Genomic DNA, 14,951 nt, shown 5'->3' with positions numbered 1-14,951 from the left:
CTTGCCTTGTAGATATTTACCCAGAATCGATATTTGACCCCATGGAGTCCTCTAAATTACCTTCTGGATTTTACTTTCTGATCCAACTCCTTACAGACTCCCCTATGCCCCCCATTACTACACTACTGCTACCGCTGCTGCTACTACTGGGGCTAGAGACTTGTGACGTTTGCGAGAGATACTGATTTGAGAGTGCAGTATTCAGATTAGGAAACAGGACTAGACCCAGAAGGATCTTTTAGTTAAGACTTTGGCTTGAATTTGACTCTAAAGGGAGTCCTTCCGTTTAAGCCAGGCAAATGACATGTGTGCTCCTTCAGATGTGATTCCGCCTCTTTTGCAGGCAGCAAAGAGGTCCTGTGAACTGGTGCTGGCATGGAGGCCAGCAATGACAGGGGCTTGAACGAGTGCCCGCTGATGAAGATGGTGGCATGTGCTTTGGCAGGCAGAAGTGACAGGATTGGGTGGGTGTCAAAGTGCAGCTTGAGCGCAGTGCAGAAATTCCATAGGACCCCTTTGGCTTTGTCTGGGCAACTCATGAGTATTGCCATTATCGTTGTTGTTGGCAAGTCAGCTCTGACTCATGGTGATCTTAGAGATAACAGAATGACGAGTGGCCCTGAGCGGCTCTTTCCGCATCGTCATGGATGGGTTTGAGCCCACTGTTTCAGCTGCTGTGTCACTCTGTCTCCTTGAGAGCTGCTCATTGGCTCCTTTCCCAACCATACTCCCTTTTCCCAGAGGATGAGCCCAAGGTCAGCAAGTCACAGCCTCACTAGCCTGACCCTGAGAGAGGAGCATGCTGGTTCCTTTGCTCTTAAGATTGATTTCTTTGTTCTTCTGGCCGTCCACAGTGTAGCTAATGCTCTTTAGCATCACTGTAGGTCAAATACATCAATCCTTCTTCTGTCTTCTCTTTCAACCCTGCCGCATTCCCATGCATGTGATGCAGTGGAAAAGCTCTTACGAAGGTCAGGTGCACCTCAGTCTTCAAAGCAATGTCTTCCAGAGGCCTTTATCGCAGCAGATTTGCCCAATGCCATTGATCGTTTGATCTCTTGGCTATTGCTTCTGCGATAGCTTCTTGTGCATCTAAGCAGAATGAAATGATGGACAATCTCAATTTCTTCTTCTTTTATAATTTTTTTAATCAGTCCGCTACAGTGGTAGAAGGCAAAATTTGGCAGTTGTAGTCTCTAGTCCATGTTCACCTGTGTGGGTGCCCATGAGTGTGGCCTGTCCACAGAGTTTGCCCTTCCTTGAGGGCTTGCTGTCGACTCCCCTACAGGCAGCTGTGCAGATGGATGATCCAGTGTTGTAAGACCTGCTAGGCCTGGGAACAAGATTTGTTTGTTTGGCACAATGCTTTAGGAAATTCCCTGTATCAAGGGCTAACAAATGGAAAAATCAAATTTCTAGCTGCTTAAAAAAACGACAAAAATCTAGAAGTTTGCCAACAGTAGGCCTGAATTCTCACTTGGCTCCAGGTGCCTGGAACCGAATGCTCACTGTCCCTTTCAGCGTTTGGAGATAGCACACATTCTCCTGGCTTGACTGATCAGTCATTAGACATACGTGTCTGCAGCCCCTGTTTTCCTGCAGATCCCTGTCTTCCCATGAACTGGCATAACAGTTGGCTTCTGTGTTAGGACTCAGGGCCGTGGGGTCTGATGCTGCTCCTTCCATTCATGGTGGTGATGGGTTAGAATTGGCATTCTTGTTGCTGAGTTCTCGTGGAGTTGGTTCAAACTTGTGGCTCCCCCAGGCACAGCAGAATGGAAGTTTGCCAGTCGGGCCTTATCTTCACAGTGGTGTTGCTACCGCAGCAGCTCTGTATTTTGAGTACCTTCCAACCTAGGGGGCTTAATCTTCTAGCAGGGTATCTATCACACGCTGCTCTGTCATGATTCGCAGGCTTTCATTGGCTCATTTCTGGAAGTATCTTTCCAGGCCTTTATTCCTCATCTGTCACAGGCTGGAAGTTCCACTGAAACCTGTCCTTCGTTAGTGATCCTGTTAGTCCTAAGTACTGGTGGCATTGCTGCCACAGCACGACGATGGACAGGTGAACGGTGGATAGCTGGGACTGGGAGCAGGGAAAGAAGTGCTGGCGAGAAGAGGAGGAGACAGCTGGAGCTGGTCAGACAAGTAAGACTCTGGCATCTGTCATCTGTACTCATGTTGGCCTCTTTTTGTAAGTTAAATATGACTCGAGGCTTATGTGCCTTCCAAGTTCAAGACTCTCCGTTTGTACTATTTGTGTTTATTGAAAAACTATGGAAACTCTCTCTTTTGAATGGGGAGGTTGACCTGAGTTTGGCACTTTTGCAAGGCCAAACACAGAAGAAGTATTCTTCAGATATTTATGCAACTCAATTGTTAAACTATTCTCTCTGTCAGCGAAGTCTCTGCAAACATCATTTAAATATAGAAATGCAAGGTTAACTTGGAGTTTCAATCCATTTTATTTCTGTTAAAAGTTGACCTCTGATATTTTCAAACTGCTTCCCAGAGTGGGTCCCAAGATGCAGAGCCTGTGATATGAAAGTATTAGATATGAAAGTATTATCCATGTATTAAAACAGGGGTTCAAACCGGTTCAGTCATGACTGATGAAGCAAAATTGGGACAGATCCAAAATTTTAAAATCTGGGTCACCCAGAACACTAATGAACATGGGAAAAATTATGGTTCAGTGTCCTGGAATGGGCGATTCAGGAAAGTCACAGTGAGCCCTTTCAGGAGCCTGATGCTTGGCCCTGGATTATTGAGGACTAGAGACACCAGCACACATTCAGAGCAGCTGGATTGGCAACCATCCTTGAGCAGGGCGCTGTCTTTTCCGATTCAGCTGAGTCAGAGGTTAGGTTGCTATGCAATGTACACCCTGCCCTTTTGTTCTAAGAGTAAGAGTACCTTTTCAGGAGGGTTTCCAGGCTTGCTTCGTGGTGGGCCTTGACGGAGCTGGTCTGAATTGGTTCACAGCCCTGCTTTACAACTGCGTGCTTGGATAAGATTAGTTTTTATTTTGAATTATTTTTTTATGTGCTGTTTTTCTTGTTGCATTTTATGGGAAGTCATTAAATGTATTCCATGCTCTCTCAGTGAAAAAATAATTCCTTCCCTGTTGTAGGCCGATATTTCCAATGATGTATAACACAGCTGTTGCACGCCCAGATTTGTATCCCAGTTTGGTGGTATCAGATCCTGGTTTACCTTTCACTTGTGAACTCACCTAAAGGTCTCTCCGTTTTATGCCTGTGAATTAGGGATGGGATCCTGAGAATACTGTTATGAGGAAATCGAAGGCTACATTGGAATCTAATGTCAATGTTGATAAATAGGATTTTATTGGAACACTGCCACGCTCATTCATTTGTTTCTTGTACGTGGCTGCTTTCACAGAGTTGAATAACTGCAACAGAGACCATCTGACCTGCAAACCCTAAACTACCTGCCTCTGCAGCAAACACTTCCTCGCTGTGCTTGCAGAGCCCTTGTTACTCTCCTGGGTTCCAGGTGTAGCTTGCGTCTTAGAACAGGCCTCTGTGCATTCCGAGGTGACACATTCCTATGCGTATTCGTTAGGAACGTGCGGTGTGTTGTAGTCGTTTGCAGCAGCTGATGGACTTCTGTAAGAACGGACAGAGCTGTGTCTCAGTCATCTCTGTATTCAACAGAAAGTTCCATGGGGGGCGGGCCGGCCTTTGTCATATGTGTTGTTCAGAACACAGACAGATAAGCCAGAGGGAGAGAGAGGCCGTGAGGGGTTCATTCTGAAAAAGTTTAACATTCTGCTAAGACTGAGCACAGGCGGAGCTGAGGGTGGGGTCTCTCCGGTCTGTTGCTGAATTCCATCTTGTCTCATCTTCCGGTGTCTGCTTAGAGGCCAGGGATGCCTTTGTACCACGTGGCAGGTGATAGTGAATAGGGTTTATCCACACAGGCGGCCCTACTACTGAATTTGGAATTTCTTTCTCTATGAATTGAAACTCATTTGTACTCATGTTCTAAGCCTGTTATGAATGGAGTGTTTTTTTTTCCCCTCTCGGTCTTATTAGGCTTCCTAGATCTTGTTGACATGTAATGGTCATTTTCTGATATTGGCAAACACTGAAATAATGAGATGAAATATAATATTTACCATGTATTATAATATTTGCCATCCGTCATCCTCCTTTCTAACAGATGAGTAAATAGACAAAGTTTAAGCAACTTACAATTACAAGTATACTAAGAGGCTTCTTGTCTATTGTTAAGATATTTGATGGGCCTAGATGCGATTTGTCAGTTGAATAAATATTTTAGTTCATATTGTGATTTAAAAATTGTGATGGGTTATCTATCTGCTGTTACAAATCTCTCTCTTTCTGTATCAGGGATCCCGGTGGCATGTACGCATACATGTTCACACACACACAACCAAACTACTGTCCTCAGGTTGATGCTGACTCAGCATATCTCTGTAGCATTTCCACGGCTGTACATCTTACTGGTGCAGAAAACCTCATCTCTCTCTGGCAGGGTGGCTGGTGGATCCACACTGCTGACCTTTCAATCAGCAACCCAGTGGGCAACCCGCTGGGCCACCAGGGTTCATTAATGTGCATGTGTGTGTGTGTGCGTGTGTGTGTGTGTGTGTGTGTGTAATTCCGCGAAACCTTGCTTGGCAGACACAGGTCAGTTCTGTCAGTGGCGACATGACTGGGTTTTGGTGGAGGTTCTAGACTAATATGAACTAGGAAGAAAGGCCGACAGAGCTACTTGTGAAAATTCAGTCAAGGAATGCCCTGTGGGCCCCCAGGCCACCAAGAGTCCACGCTGAGCTGCTGATAACAACGAACAAGAGCTGCGTCTGTACCTCGCGGTCTCTGTTTCTGCATGTCCACTCTGGGTTTTTCTCCCATGAGCTTTCCCTACATTCCTGTACCTTCTTTATGCCCATGACCGGGGTTGCTCAACTCTCCTGAAAGGGAATCTGGTTACTTGGCGGCAAATTTGCTGGATGATGTTTTGGTTGGTTGAGGAAGGGGGAGGGGGAGGAGGATCCGAGAGAGCCAGAGATGGGGCTCTACTGCCGTCTGCTTCTTCCAGCTGTGGGTGGGAATCCTTTAATGTGGGAGAGACGCCCCTTTAGCCGTGCTTTCGGAAGTTGTGCCTCTGGGATGGGTCTCCAGCAGCCTGGGAAAACTGTTAGTTACTGTGAGTGAGGCAATCTGTGTGTCTGGGCCAGGCCAGCGGGGAATCAAAATGAAGCTTTGTTTCAGATTCACATAAGCTCCGCTGTACCGATTCTTTGGAGAGAACGTGACAATACTTTATTTTATGATCTCTGAACTACGGGAAAGGTACAAGTTAGAAACCATGAGTTGATTGAATATTACACTGAATTAGAGACAAGTAAGAGAACCAAAAAGGCGATAATGCATGGTTGTAGGAAACTTCTGATGTCTCCCTCTCTCGGTTCTTTTTCAAGCCCAGAATAATGTTTCCTGCCACATATATATTTAAGTGATAAGACGATGAAATAACTGCTGCTTATAAAATATCTTTCTTAATGCCAGAGAGTTATTCGTCGAGGTTATTATTGGACTATTGTTAGCTGTTCAGTTGGGGTTCAGTTCATGTGAACTCCAGATGCCACAGTAGATTTTTCTTGTCTGGAGTTTTTATGGAAGCAATTTGCCAGACCTTTGATCTGATGAGCCAGATACTTTATCTGCTGACCTAGAGTTTGCCGGCCTTCAGGTTGGCAGCTGATGGCAAACCATTGTGCCCGTTATTACCTTGTGTTCTATTGTTTTCAGGAAATTTTCACACAGTACCATCCCCTTCGTAACCCTGTTTTGGATTTCCAAGACTAGAAATCTTTATGGGAGCAGACAACTCATCTTTCTCCTGTGAAGCAGCTGGCGGCTTGAACCACTGGCTATGTGGTCAGCAATCCCACATCCTGATGGCCTAGTGGTTAAAGTGCTAGACCGCTAAGTGCCAGGTTGGCGCCTCAAGCCCACCAGTTGTCCCACGGGAGAAAGATGCGCCAGTGTGCTTCTGTAGGATGACAACGTTGGGGGCCCAGCCTACGCTGTTCTGTAGGAACGCTATGGGTTGGAATCACACTTGATGTTAACAAGTTTCAGCTTGGTTTCTATAACCCTGATCAGTCAAAATGATGGAATTGTACCGGAATCAGAATCTCAGAGGCCAAAGTGTCTTACTTGTTCAGCAGGATATGGCTAGAAATCACCAACTGAACCCTGGAGAACTGCACCTGGTGACACAAAGGCCTGCCCCTGCAGAACAATCCTGAGAGACCCACAGGAAGTGCTGCGATGGGATGGGTTTCACTCGCTGGCATGACCTCTGCACCCAGCCACTGTGTGCTTCTGACCCTTTACACCAGCGGTTCTCCACCCGTGGGTCGCGACCCCTGGGGGGTTTGGTCAAATGACCCTTTCACAGGGGTTTCCCGTTTGATAACAGTAGCAAAATGACAGTGATGAAGTAGCAACGACAATAATGTTTTGGTTGGGGGGTCACCACCACATGGGGAGCGGGATTGAAGGGTGAGAACCGCTGCTCTGGATGTTTCTGATGCATCTCTTAATCGTTCCTGCGTCAGGAAGAGGAGGGGCCTTCCAGAAGCTCGTGAAAGAATCCAATGCACAGATCAAGAGAAAGTCCAGTAGTGAAGCCCCTCATGCATACCATCAGGAAAGCATCGCCGCACGAAATAGGGCTCTTGGTTTTCCGGGTTCTCGTGCAAAGGAAAAATGCAAAGCCTGCTTTGCGACTTAGGAAAGAAAAAGCAAAACAGAAAGCCGCAGGCTTTAAAAATGCTGTGTCCCTGTTCTTCCTGCGGATCGTCCGGGCATTTTAATGGGAAAAACCAAAACCGTTCACGTATTTGCCCGTTGTATTTGGAATTCTTGCTGCTGAAGCAACGCCGTCCCTTCCTTTCCCTTTTGTAGAGCGGGAAGCCGCCCATCGGGGACATGTTCACGGACCTCAAAGATGGAAGGAAGCTGCTGGATCTTCTCGAGGGCCTCACGGGAGCGTCTCTGGTGAGACCAAGCCCCCTTCCAGAATTAGGTTAACGGATCCTTACTGGCCATTGCCCACCGAGGCCCAGGGGGGGTCCTTGAGAGAGGCAAGCTGGAGTAGGAAAATGGAAAAGGTGTATTTTAACCGATTGCTTGATAGAGCCGTATGGAGGGTGTCTTGATGCTCTGTCAGAAGCCCTGCTGGCATAGTGCAGCACGACTTGGGCTGCCAAGTTCAAAGTCAGCAGTTCGAGTACACCAGCCTCTCTGTGGGAGAAAGACGTGGCTTGTGCAAAGAGTTACAGTCTCAGAACCCCCCCCCCCCCGCCTCCCTGGGGCAGCTCCAGCCTCTCCTGGAGGGTCATTGGGAGCTGGACCTGGCTGGACGATGGTGAGTTTGGAGTGGAAGGCTTTGGTTTTATAAAAGACACCCTCCCCTGAAATCTTTGTTTCTCTGAGGCGGTCCAGGTCGAAAAAATGGACATGTAAAGGGGCTGTGGCGTTTTGCATGATGAGAGTAGAGAGACCAACACACTTGAGCATCCCTTCACAGTGTTTAAAAGGTTGGGTAAAACCTTGTCTTGCACATCAAGTCCTGGTGCTAAATTTGATGAAGAAACGAGCCCAAATACCAAAAACCCCAGTAAAACAACTGCCCTGGTTCCTGGCACAGTGGGGCGCTGAACTCTGAGGTCGCTGCCTGGTAGCAGAGCATCCCCCCCCAGTGTCACTGTTTACCAGCTGTATGAGGGGCGACTCTGACTGGGGTTTGAACCTTCTTTTCCAGCCGAAGGAACGAGGCTCCACGAGGGTGCATGCGCTGAACAACGTCAACAGAGTGCTGCAGGTTCTGCATCAGAACAATGTACGTGGGGACGTGAGGGACCCTCGTGGGCTGGCTGGGCCGTGGACAGTATTTGCTCTGACATGAGCCACTTGCTCTGGGCGCTGGGCAGCCGGGGGGCATCTGGAAGCATTTCTCTCCCATCGCGAACCCCTAGGAGGAGTGAAGGGTGCTTTGTAAGAGCATAGTGGGGTGCTTTTTCTGATTAGCTTATTGAGCCGCTGTGAAATTGCTATACTTTCCGGATGAAGTTTGGCCTTCATTCTCTAAATGATCTCTCTTCTGTGTGTGTTGTGGGGTCGGCCTGCTAAAATTAAAACCCGATCTTGTGTGGAAAGATTATCTTACAAGTTTTGATTTTTTTTCATTTTCACAGGTGGATTTAGTGAATATAGGCGGCACCGACATCGTCGATGGTAATCACAAGCTGACTTTGGGACTACTTTGGAGTATCATTTTACACTGGCAGGTGGGGACCTTTTGAGGCATTTTTTAATAGAAATGGAAAATAGTCATTTTGGATAAAAAGGGCTGACAGTGCATTCTGTTTTCCTGGCATAGGAATAATGTATCTACTTTACAATATGTACATATTATATTTCAAACTATTGATGTGATTTTAGACATGTTCCAAAATGACAAGGATAGTCCAAAGAATTCCTTGATAACCTTTCTCCCAGATTCCCCAAGTGCTGCAAACAGTTCTCTCAGTTTTCTGTGCTCTCTCTGTGCCCTCTTTTCTCCTTTTGCTTCAGCAGTGTGTAGTTCCTAAAACTAAGAAATTCTGAAAACTAGGAATTTACCTGTATAGCCACAATAAAATATTAATATAATGTAAATGATTTATCTTAATGTATATCCTCTAATATTTGATAAAGTGATAGCTGCCATGTTATATAATGAAAACATGTACTATAAAGCTATAACAACGAGGAGGAAAACAACATGGAAAGAATATAATTAGGAAATCTACGGGTATGATGGCGACATTGTCAATTATCCCACAATACCGTTTACGGCATCAGAAAACCCCCGGTCATGCTTTGTGTCATTGCACCACTTCCCTTTGGTCCTCTTTATCTGGAACAGTTTGAGAATCTTCTTTGGTCTCTCATGATACTGACACTTTTGAAGACACCAGTTCGCTAAAGGCCAGTGTTTTGGAAGCCGTGGCGTGAGTTTGGCTGGTGTTTCCTTCCGATTCGGTTCAGGCTCTTTGTTGTTGGCAGGGAGTCTGCAGGAGTGATGCTCGATCTTCCCAATTGCATCATGTCGACCGGCGTGCTGGTCCATTAGTTCCATTTCTGACAGTGTTAACAGCTATCCTTTGGATCAAGTGGTACCATCTGGGTTCGTCACTGCAAAGTGACGACCGCTCCTTTTAAATACTACCTTGAAGGGACATACTTTGTGAATGCATACATATTCAGTAAGTTATCGAACTGTCACCCCTTACTGTTAGCCTCCATTCATAATTCTTCCTTGGGTATCATTATGTGCTTCTTACATATAGGGGTTTTTCTAATGCCATCATAATTTCTATATTTACTGTTTGTCTTTCTACTTATGAGGAAGACCTTCTTTTACCATCATTGATTTTTTATTTAAAATCATTTTATTAGGGGCTCATACAACTCTTTTCACAATCCACACATACATCAATTATGTCAAGCACATTTGTACATTCATTGCCCTCATCATTCTCAAAACATTTGCTCGCCACCTAAGCCCCTGACATCAGCTCCTCATTTATTCCTCTCCCTCCCCGCTACTCCCTCCCTTATGAACCCTTAATAATTTATAAATTATTATTTTGTCAATCTTGCCCTGTCCGGCATTTCCCTTCACCCACTTTGTGTTGTCCTTCCCCCAGAGAGGAGGTCACATGTAGATCCTTGTAATGGGTTCCCCCTTTCCAACCCACCCCCTTTTTACCCTCCCAGTATCGCCACTCACACAACTGGTCCTGAAGGTATCATCTGCCCTGAATTCCCTGCATTTCCAGTTCGTACCAGTGTACTTCCTCTGGTCTAGCCAGATTTGTATGGTAGAATTGGGATCATGATAGTGGGAGAGGAGGGAACATTTAGGAACTAGAGGAAAGTTATATGTTTCATCGTTGCTACATCGCACCCTGACTGGCTCATCTCCTCCCCAAGACCCTTTTGTAAGGGCATGTCCAGTGGCCTACAAATGGGCTTTGGGTCTCCACTCTGCACTCCCCACCTCATTCACTGTGATAAGATTTTTTGTTTTGATGATGCCTGATACCTAATCCCTTTGACGCCTCATGATTGCACAGGCTGGTGTGCTTCTTCCATGTGGGCTTTGTTGCTTCTGAGCTAGATGGCCGCTTGTTTACCTTCAAGCCTTTAAGACCCCAGACACTCTATCTTTTGATAGGTGGGCACCATCAGCTTTCTTCACCACATTTGCTTATGCACCCGTTTGTCCTTAGCGATCGTATCATGGAGGTGAGCACACAATGATGTGATGTTTTGTTCTTTGTTGCCTGATAATTCATCCCTTTGTCACCTCGTGATCACACAGGCTGGTGTGCTTCTTCCATGTGGGCTTTGTTGCTTCTGAGCTAGATGGCCACTTGTTTACCTTCAAGCCTTTAAGATCCCAGATGCTGTATCTTTTGATAGGCAGGCACCATCAGCTTTCTTCACCACATTGGCTTATTCACCTGCTTTGTCTTTAGCAGTTGTGTCGAGAAGGTGAGCATCGTGGAATGCCAGTTTAATAGAAGAAAGTATTCTTGCATTGAGGGAGTACTTGAGTGGAGGCCCAATGTCCTTCTGCTACCTTAATACTACACCTATAAATATATGCACATAGATCTATTTCCCCATCCTCATATATAAATATATTTGCATGTGTACATGCATTTATTTAGACCTCTATAAATGCCCATCGCCTCCTAACTCTTTCCTCTATTTCCTTTGACTTTCCTCTTGTCCCACGATCATGCTCAGTCTTCATTTGAGTTTCAGTAATTCTTCTTGGTTACATTACCCTTGATCACACCCTACCAGGCCTCCTACACCCTCCTCACCACTGATTTGGATCACTTGTTGTTCCCTTGTCTCGGAGTTTGTTAACACCACTTCCTTTCCCCACACCTCCCCATGTCTCCCCGGAACTTTCAGTCCCATTGTTTTCTCCTCCAGATTGTTCATCCAGCCTATCTTATTTAGACAGACCTGCAGAGATATTAACATCACAAAAACAAGACAGAGCAAAACCAAGCAACAATATACAACAAAACCACAACAATAAACCAATGACAACAAAACAAAACACAACAAGAAAAAAAAGCTTGTAGTTAGTTCAAGGACTGTTTGTTGGTATTGAGGAGTGTTTTCCAGTCCAGTCTGTTGGGGCACCATGCCCTGGGCCCAAAGTCTACCATCAGCATTCCCTGGGGACCTCACCGCTCCATTCCCTTGCTCTTCTGTTGCACCCGTTAGTGTTTTGCCTCAGTGTGGCGGGATCAGATTGGGTGCAATGCCCACACTGCGTCTCTGGTGTTTTCCCCGTAGGGCTCTTGATCAGTGAGGGGCGCCATGTCTCTTAGTGGGGCCGGCCATGTGCTCCTCTCTGTGGACTGGCTGCTCTATCATTATTTATTTTGATGCTCAAATTATCCTATATTTGGCCCTTTCATATTGGCTTCTATGTGTTATTTATAGATGATAACTATTATTGGCACCTGAAAAGGTACTTTATTCTGTGAGTTTGTTGTCAGACAAAATTTGCCTGGTCTTCCTAATTTTTGTAGAAAGCAGTGATTGGGGTCGGTTCCTACTTAAAGGTCTTTTAAAACCGACCTCGCTGCTCTTGAGTTGCTTCTGATTCATAGCTTCATGACTCATACCTGACGTGAAATGCGGGACAAATTTAACATCAGGACAGAGGAACACGCTCCCTCGAGTTCCCGAGGCTGTGCATCTTTAAGGGAGCCTGCTGCCTCATCTTACATCCACAGATTGGCTGGGGAGTTGGAATCGTCAACCTTGCAGTTAGCAGCCCAGTGCTTAACCAACTCTACCACCAGGGATCTGTTAGAGGCCTAGCAAATGCATAGGGTGGAAATACCGCCCTTTTGTGCGGACGAAAGTAATGCGCATGAGAAGTAAACATCGTGCAAACACAAGTATTGTTTGCATGTGGTACACAAGATGCATACAGTCACCTCTAAATCCTAGTGCCTCAGAATAATCACTAGTACAAGAAATGGCCTTTCCAGTTCTTAAGGGCATTACAGGCACCGACCCAAACATACGAACAATTGTGAGGTGGGCGCAGGATGGAAGAGTGCACACGGGGTCGCTATGAATCGCAGCCAACTGGATGGCACGTAAGAACAATAGAAGAAAAATGAGTATCAATTATCTGATCCACAGTGGTTTATTAAATGAATGTATTTTTTTACTTTAAGAAATTAATTTAGCTAACTTTATTAAGTGACCAGGAAGATGTGGTTTCTCTCCAACAGGTCAAAGATGTCATGAAGGATATCATGTCAGATCTGCAGCAGACAAACAGCGAGAAGATCCTACTGAGCTGGGTGCGCCAGTCCACCAGGCCATATGGCCAGGTCAACGTGCTCAACTTCACCACGAGCTGGACGGACGGACTTGCTTTTAATGCCCTGCTCCACCGACATAAGTGAGCCTTTTTATTTTACATCGGTGGTCCTGGTCTGTGGCTCCTGTTTGCCCCTCCTCATTCTACCTCCTCACTAAGGTCCCTTCTGGTCAATGTCACCCCATGCTAGAAAAACCCTACCACAGTAGTATTTCAAATTCAAATTTCCAAGAACCTTAGATTGGGGAACGAATTGTTTTTATCTTTGTGACTTACTTTCAAGTAGCATGTCTTTGACACGGCTTTGGATTTTAACTTAAACGACAAGCCTGTTCTTTTAACACATGCACGGTCTAAATAGCCAATGGTATCAATTATGCAAATGACCATGTTTCTCCACTGCATCATCTTCATTTTATTTTCTTTGCTCGGTGACATCAGACCTGATCTCTTCAGCTGGGACAGAGTCGCCCAGATGTCCCCCATTGAGAGACTTGAACATGCCTTCAACAAGGCTCAGACTTACCTGGGAATTGAAAAGCTATTAGATCCTGAAGGTATTGCTTACTATTTCATGGCAACTTGTTTTTGCTATATAATTTCGAGCGCTTGAAAAGTGGTGTTTCGGTCTTTTGCGTTTCGTTTTTAGAATGGGTTATGAGAACTGAGACGTGTGTTTTCTTTGCAGTGTATGTGGAAGCCATTTTATTGTAGACAAAGTTAATATCTTTTAAAAAATATCTTTTACACTTAAGAAGTGTAGAGGGGAATTTAGGGGAGGAATGTAATCAAGTATTGGGAAATAGTTATTCTTTATTAGAGCAAGATTCAGTGTTTTAGTGAACCAGTTAATTAGATCATTCACTTTTTGGCTTGCTTCACTAAATTGAATTTTTGCTTGAGTATCTTATGAATGTTCTAAACTCTCGTCCCAAATGTTTCAGGCTTGAATAACAGACTCATTTTCATGGTGTGAATAAAGTCTGTCCTTATCTAAAATGGTAACATATGGTAACTTTTCTTTGAGCATTTTGTGTTAGCTTTTAGGAAATATTTTTAAGAAATGGGATTCTGGACAAAATACTCCTTTGTGCCTATTTCCTATGTTATTACACGAAATAGAAATTTACTGAGCCATGGTACTGCACAGACTCTTTATTGCATATTGCTTATAGGTACTTAGAAGAGACATTTTATATCTACTATCGAGCAATTCACCTATCTTGGACGTGTAATTTAAGCTGGTTCTTATTTTCTTCCACTTTTAGATGTTGCTGTTCAGCTTCCTGACAAGAAATCCATAATTATGTATTTGACATCTTTGTTTGAGGTGCTACCTCAGCAAGTTACCATAGACGATATCCGTGAAGTGGAGACGCTTCCAAGGAAATATAAGAAAGAATGCGAAGAGGAAGAAATCAATGTCCAGGTGGGTTTTCATACATCTCTATGAACACCTTAGACTCGCCCCATTCATGTTTGTGTTCTTCTAGGTTCTACTTAATAACGAGCTAAAGTCCCGCCAGTCGGTTTTTACTTCCAATGAGAACATGGTGGCTGTTCGGCTTGCTTTAGCGCATGCCGGTTGGCGCATCCGTTAGCCATGCCTTCATGTGGAGTGATGAGACAGCTGTCACTCGACTGACTTTATGACGAAGGAATTGGTTTGAGAAGGGTGGGGGCAATGAATGCACAGATGTGCTTTACACAGCTGATGTGTGTATGGGTTGTGATAAGAGTTGTTTGTATAAGCCCCTAATAAAACGTTTTTTTAAAAAAGAAGGAAATTGAACGGTTTCATACACAAACAAAAATGGAGTCAGTCAGCGTCTGAGGCTGTTGGTCTTTCTTCAGTAGACCATGAGATCCAGACAAAGCGGTGTCAGCGCTCTCACGTCGGGCAGCTTGATGCTCAGTGATTTTAGGAACGCTATTTAAGAGCGATCAATCCATCCCTCATTTTTGTATCATCTACAGTGAAACATCTAGAGGGGCAGGGCATAGCAAACGCTTCCCAGCAGTCAGGGTCACTTACGGTGACAGTGGTTGGCCCAGAGCTAGCTGTCACTTGTGGAGTGTAAGGACGAGGATGACCAGGAGGAATGGCTGTGGGAGAAAGGATCCCAGCGTTGTTAGACAATGCCGGTGCGTCTGGACATCAGAGTTTCAAAGACGATTAGCAATACACAAATACTCATTACTCGCTGCGAAGACATTGAACGCCATATAGACACAGTGAATGAACAGTGTTGACCTAAATTATATGATCCTTCCTACATGATCCTCGTCGCCTAGAATGGAGTAAAGACGCCATGCCTGACAGTCCAGGCACTGGGTCTTGATGACAAGAGCTGCGAGCTGACCTTGAACTTTCCTTCATTTCTCAGAACCTCAGACTGCCCTCAGTGTACACAGTCGCCACCTGAATCAAAACGTAGGCACTGGGGTTGGAGGTTTATGGGTGGTAC

At 45.2% G+C, this 14,951-nt stretch overlaps 1 protein-coding gene across 5 annotated transcripts in view; it reads left to right on the top strand.

The window, feature by feature from the left end:
* The window catches only part of UTRN (utrophin), a 593,146-nt gene that overhangs the window by 141,242 nt on the left and 436,953 nt on the right, over positions 1 to 14,951 (top strand). For all 5 annotated transcript variants that reach the window (XM_075554433.1, XM_075554432.1, XM_075554428.1 and 2 more), the window contains exons 4-9: positions 6,972 to 7,064; positions 7,831 to 7,908; positions 8,264 to 8,356; positions 12,392 to 12,564; positions 12,925 to 13,040; positions 13,752 to 13,912. In XM_075554433.1, the coding sequence (XP_075410548.1) occupies positions 6,972 to 7,064; positions 7,831 to 7,908; positions 8,264 to 8,356; positions 12,392 to 12,564; positions 12,925 to 13,040; positions 13,752 to 13,912 (714 nt within the window). The remainder of the gene's footprint in view (positions 1 to 6,971; positions 7,065 to 7,830; positions 7,909 to 8,263; positions 8,357 to 12,391; positions 12,565 to 12,924; positions 13,041 to 13,751; positions 13,913 to 14,951) is intronic.

Source organism: Tenrec ecaudatus, chromosome 7 (assembly GCF_050624435.1).
Source record: "Tenrec ecaudatus isolate mTenEca1 chromosome 7, mTenEca1.hap1, whole genome shotgun sequence".
NCBI classification, from domain to species: domain Eukaryota; kingdom Metazoa; phylum Chordata; class Mammalia; order Afrosoricida; family Tenrecidae; genus Tenrec; species Tenrec ecaudatus.
Note: the sequence above shows the minus strand (reverse complement) of the source record. Positions and strands in the feature narration are given on the sequence as shown.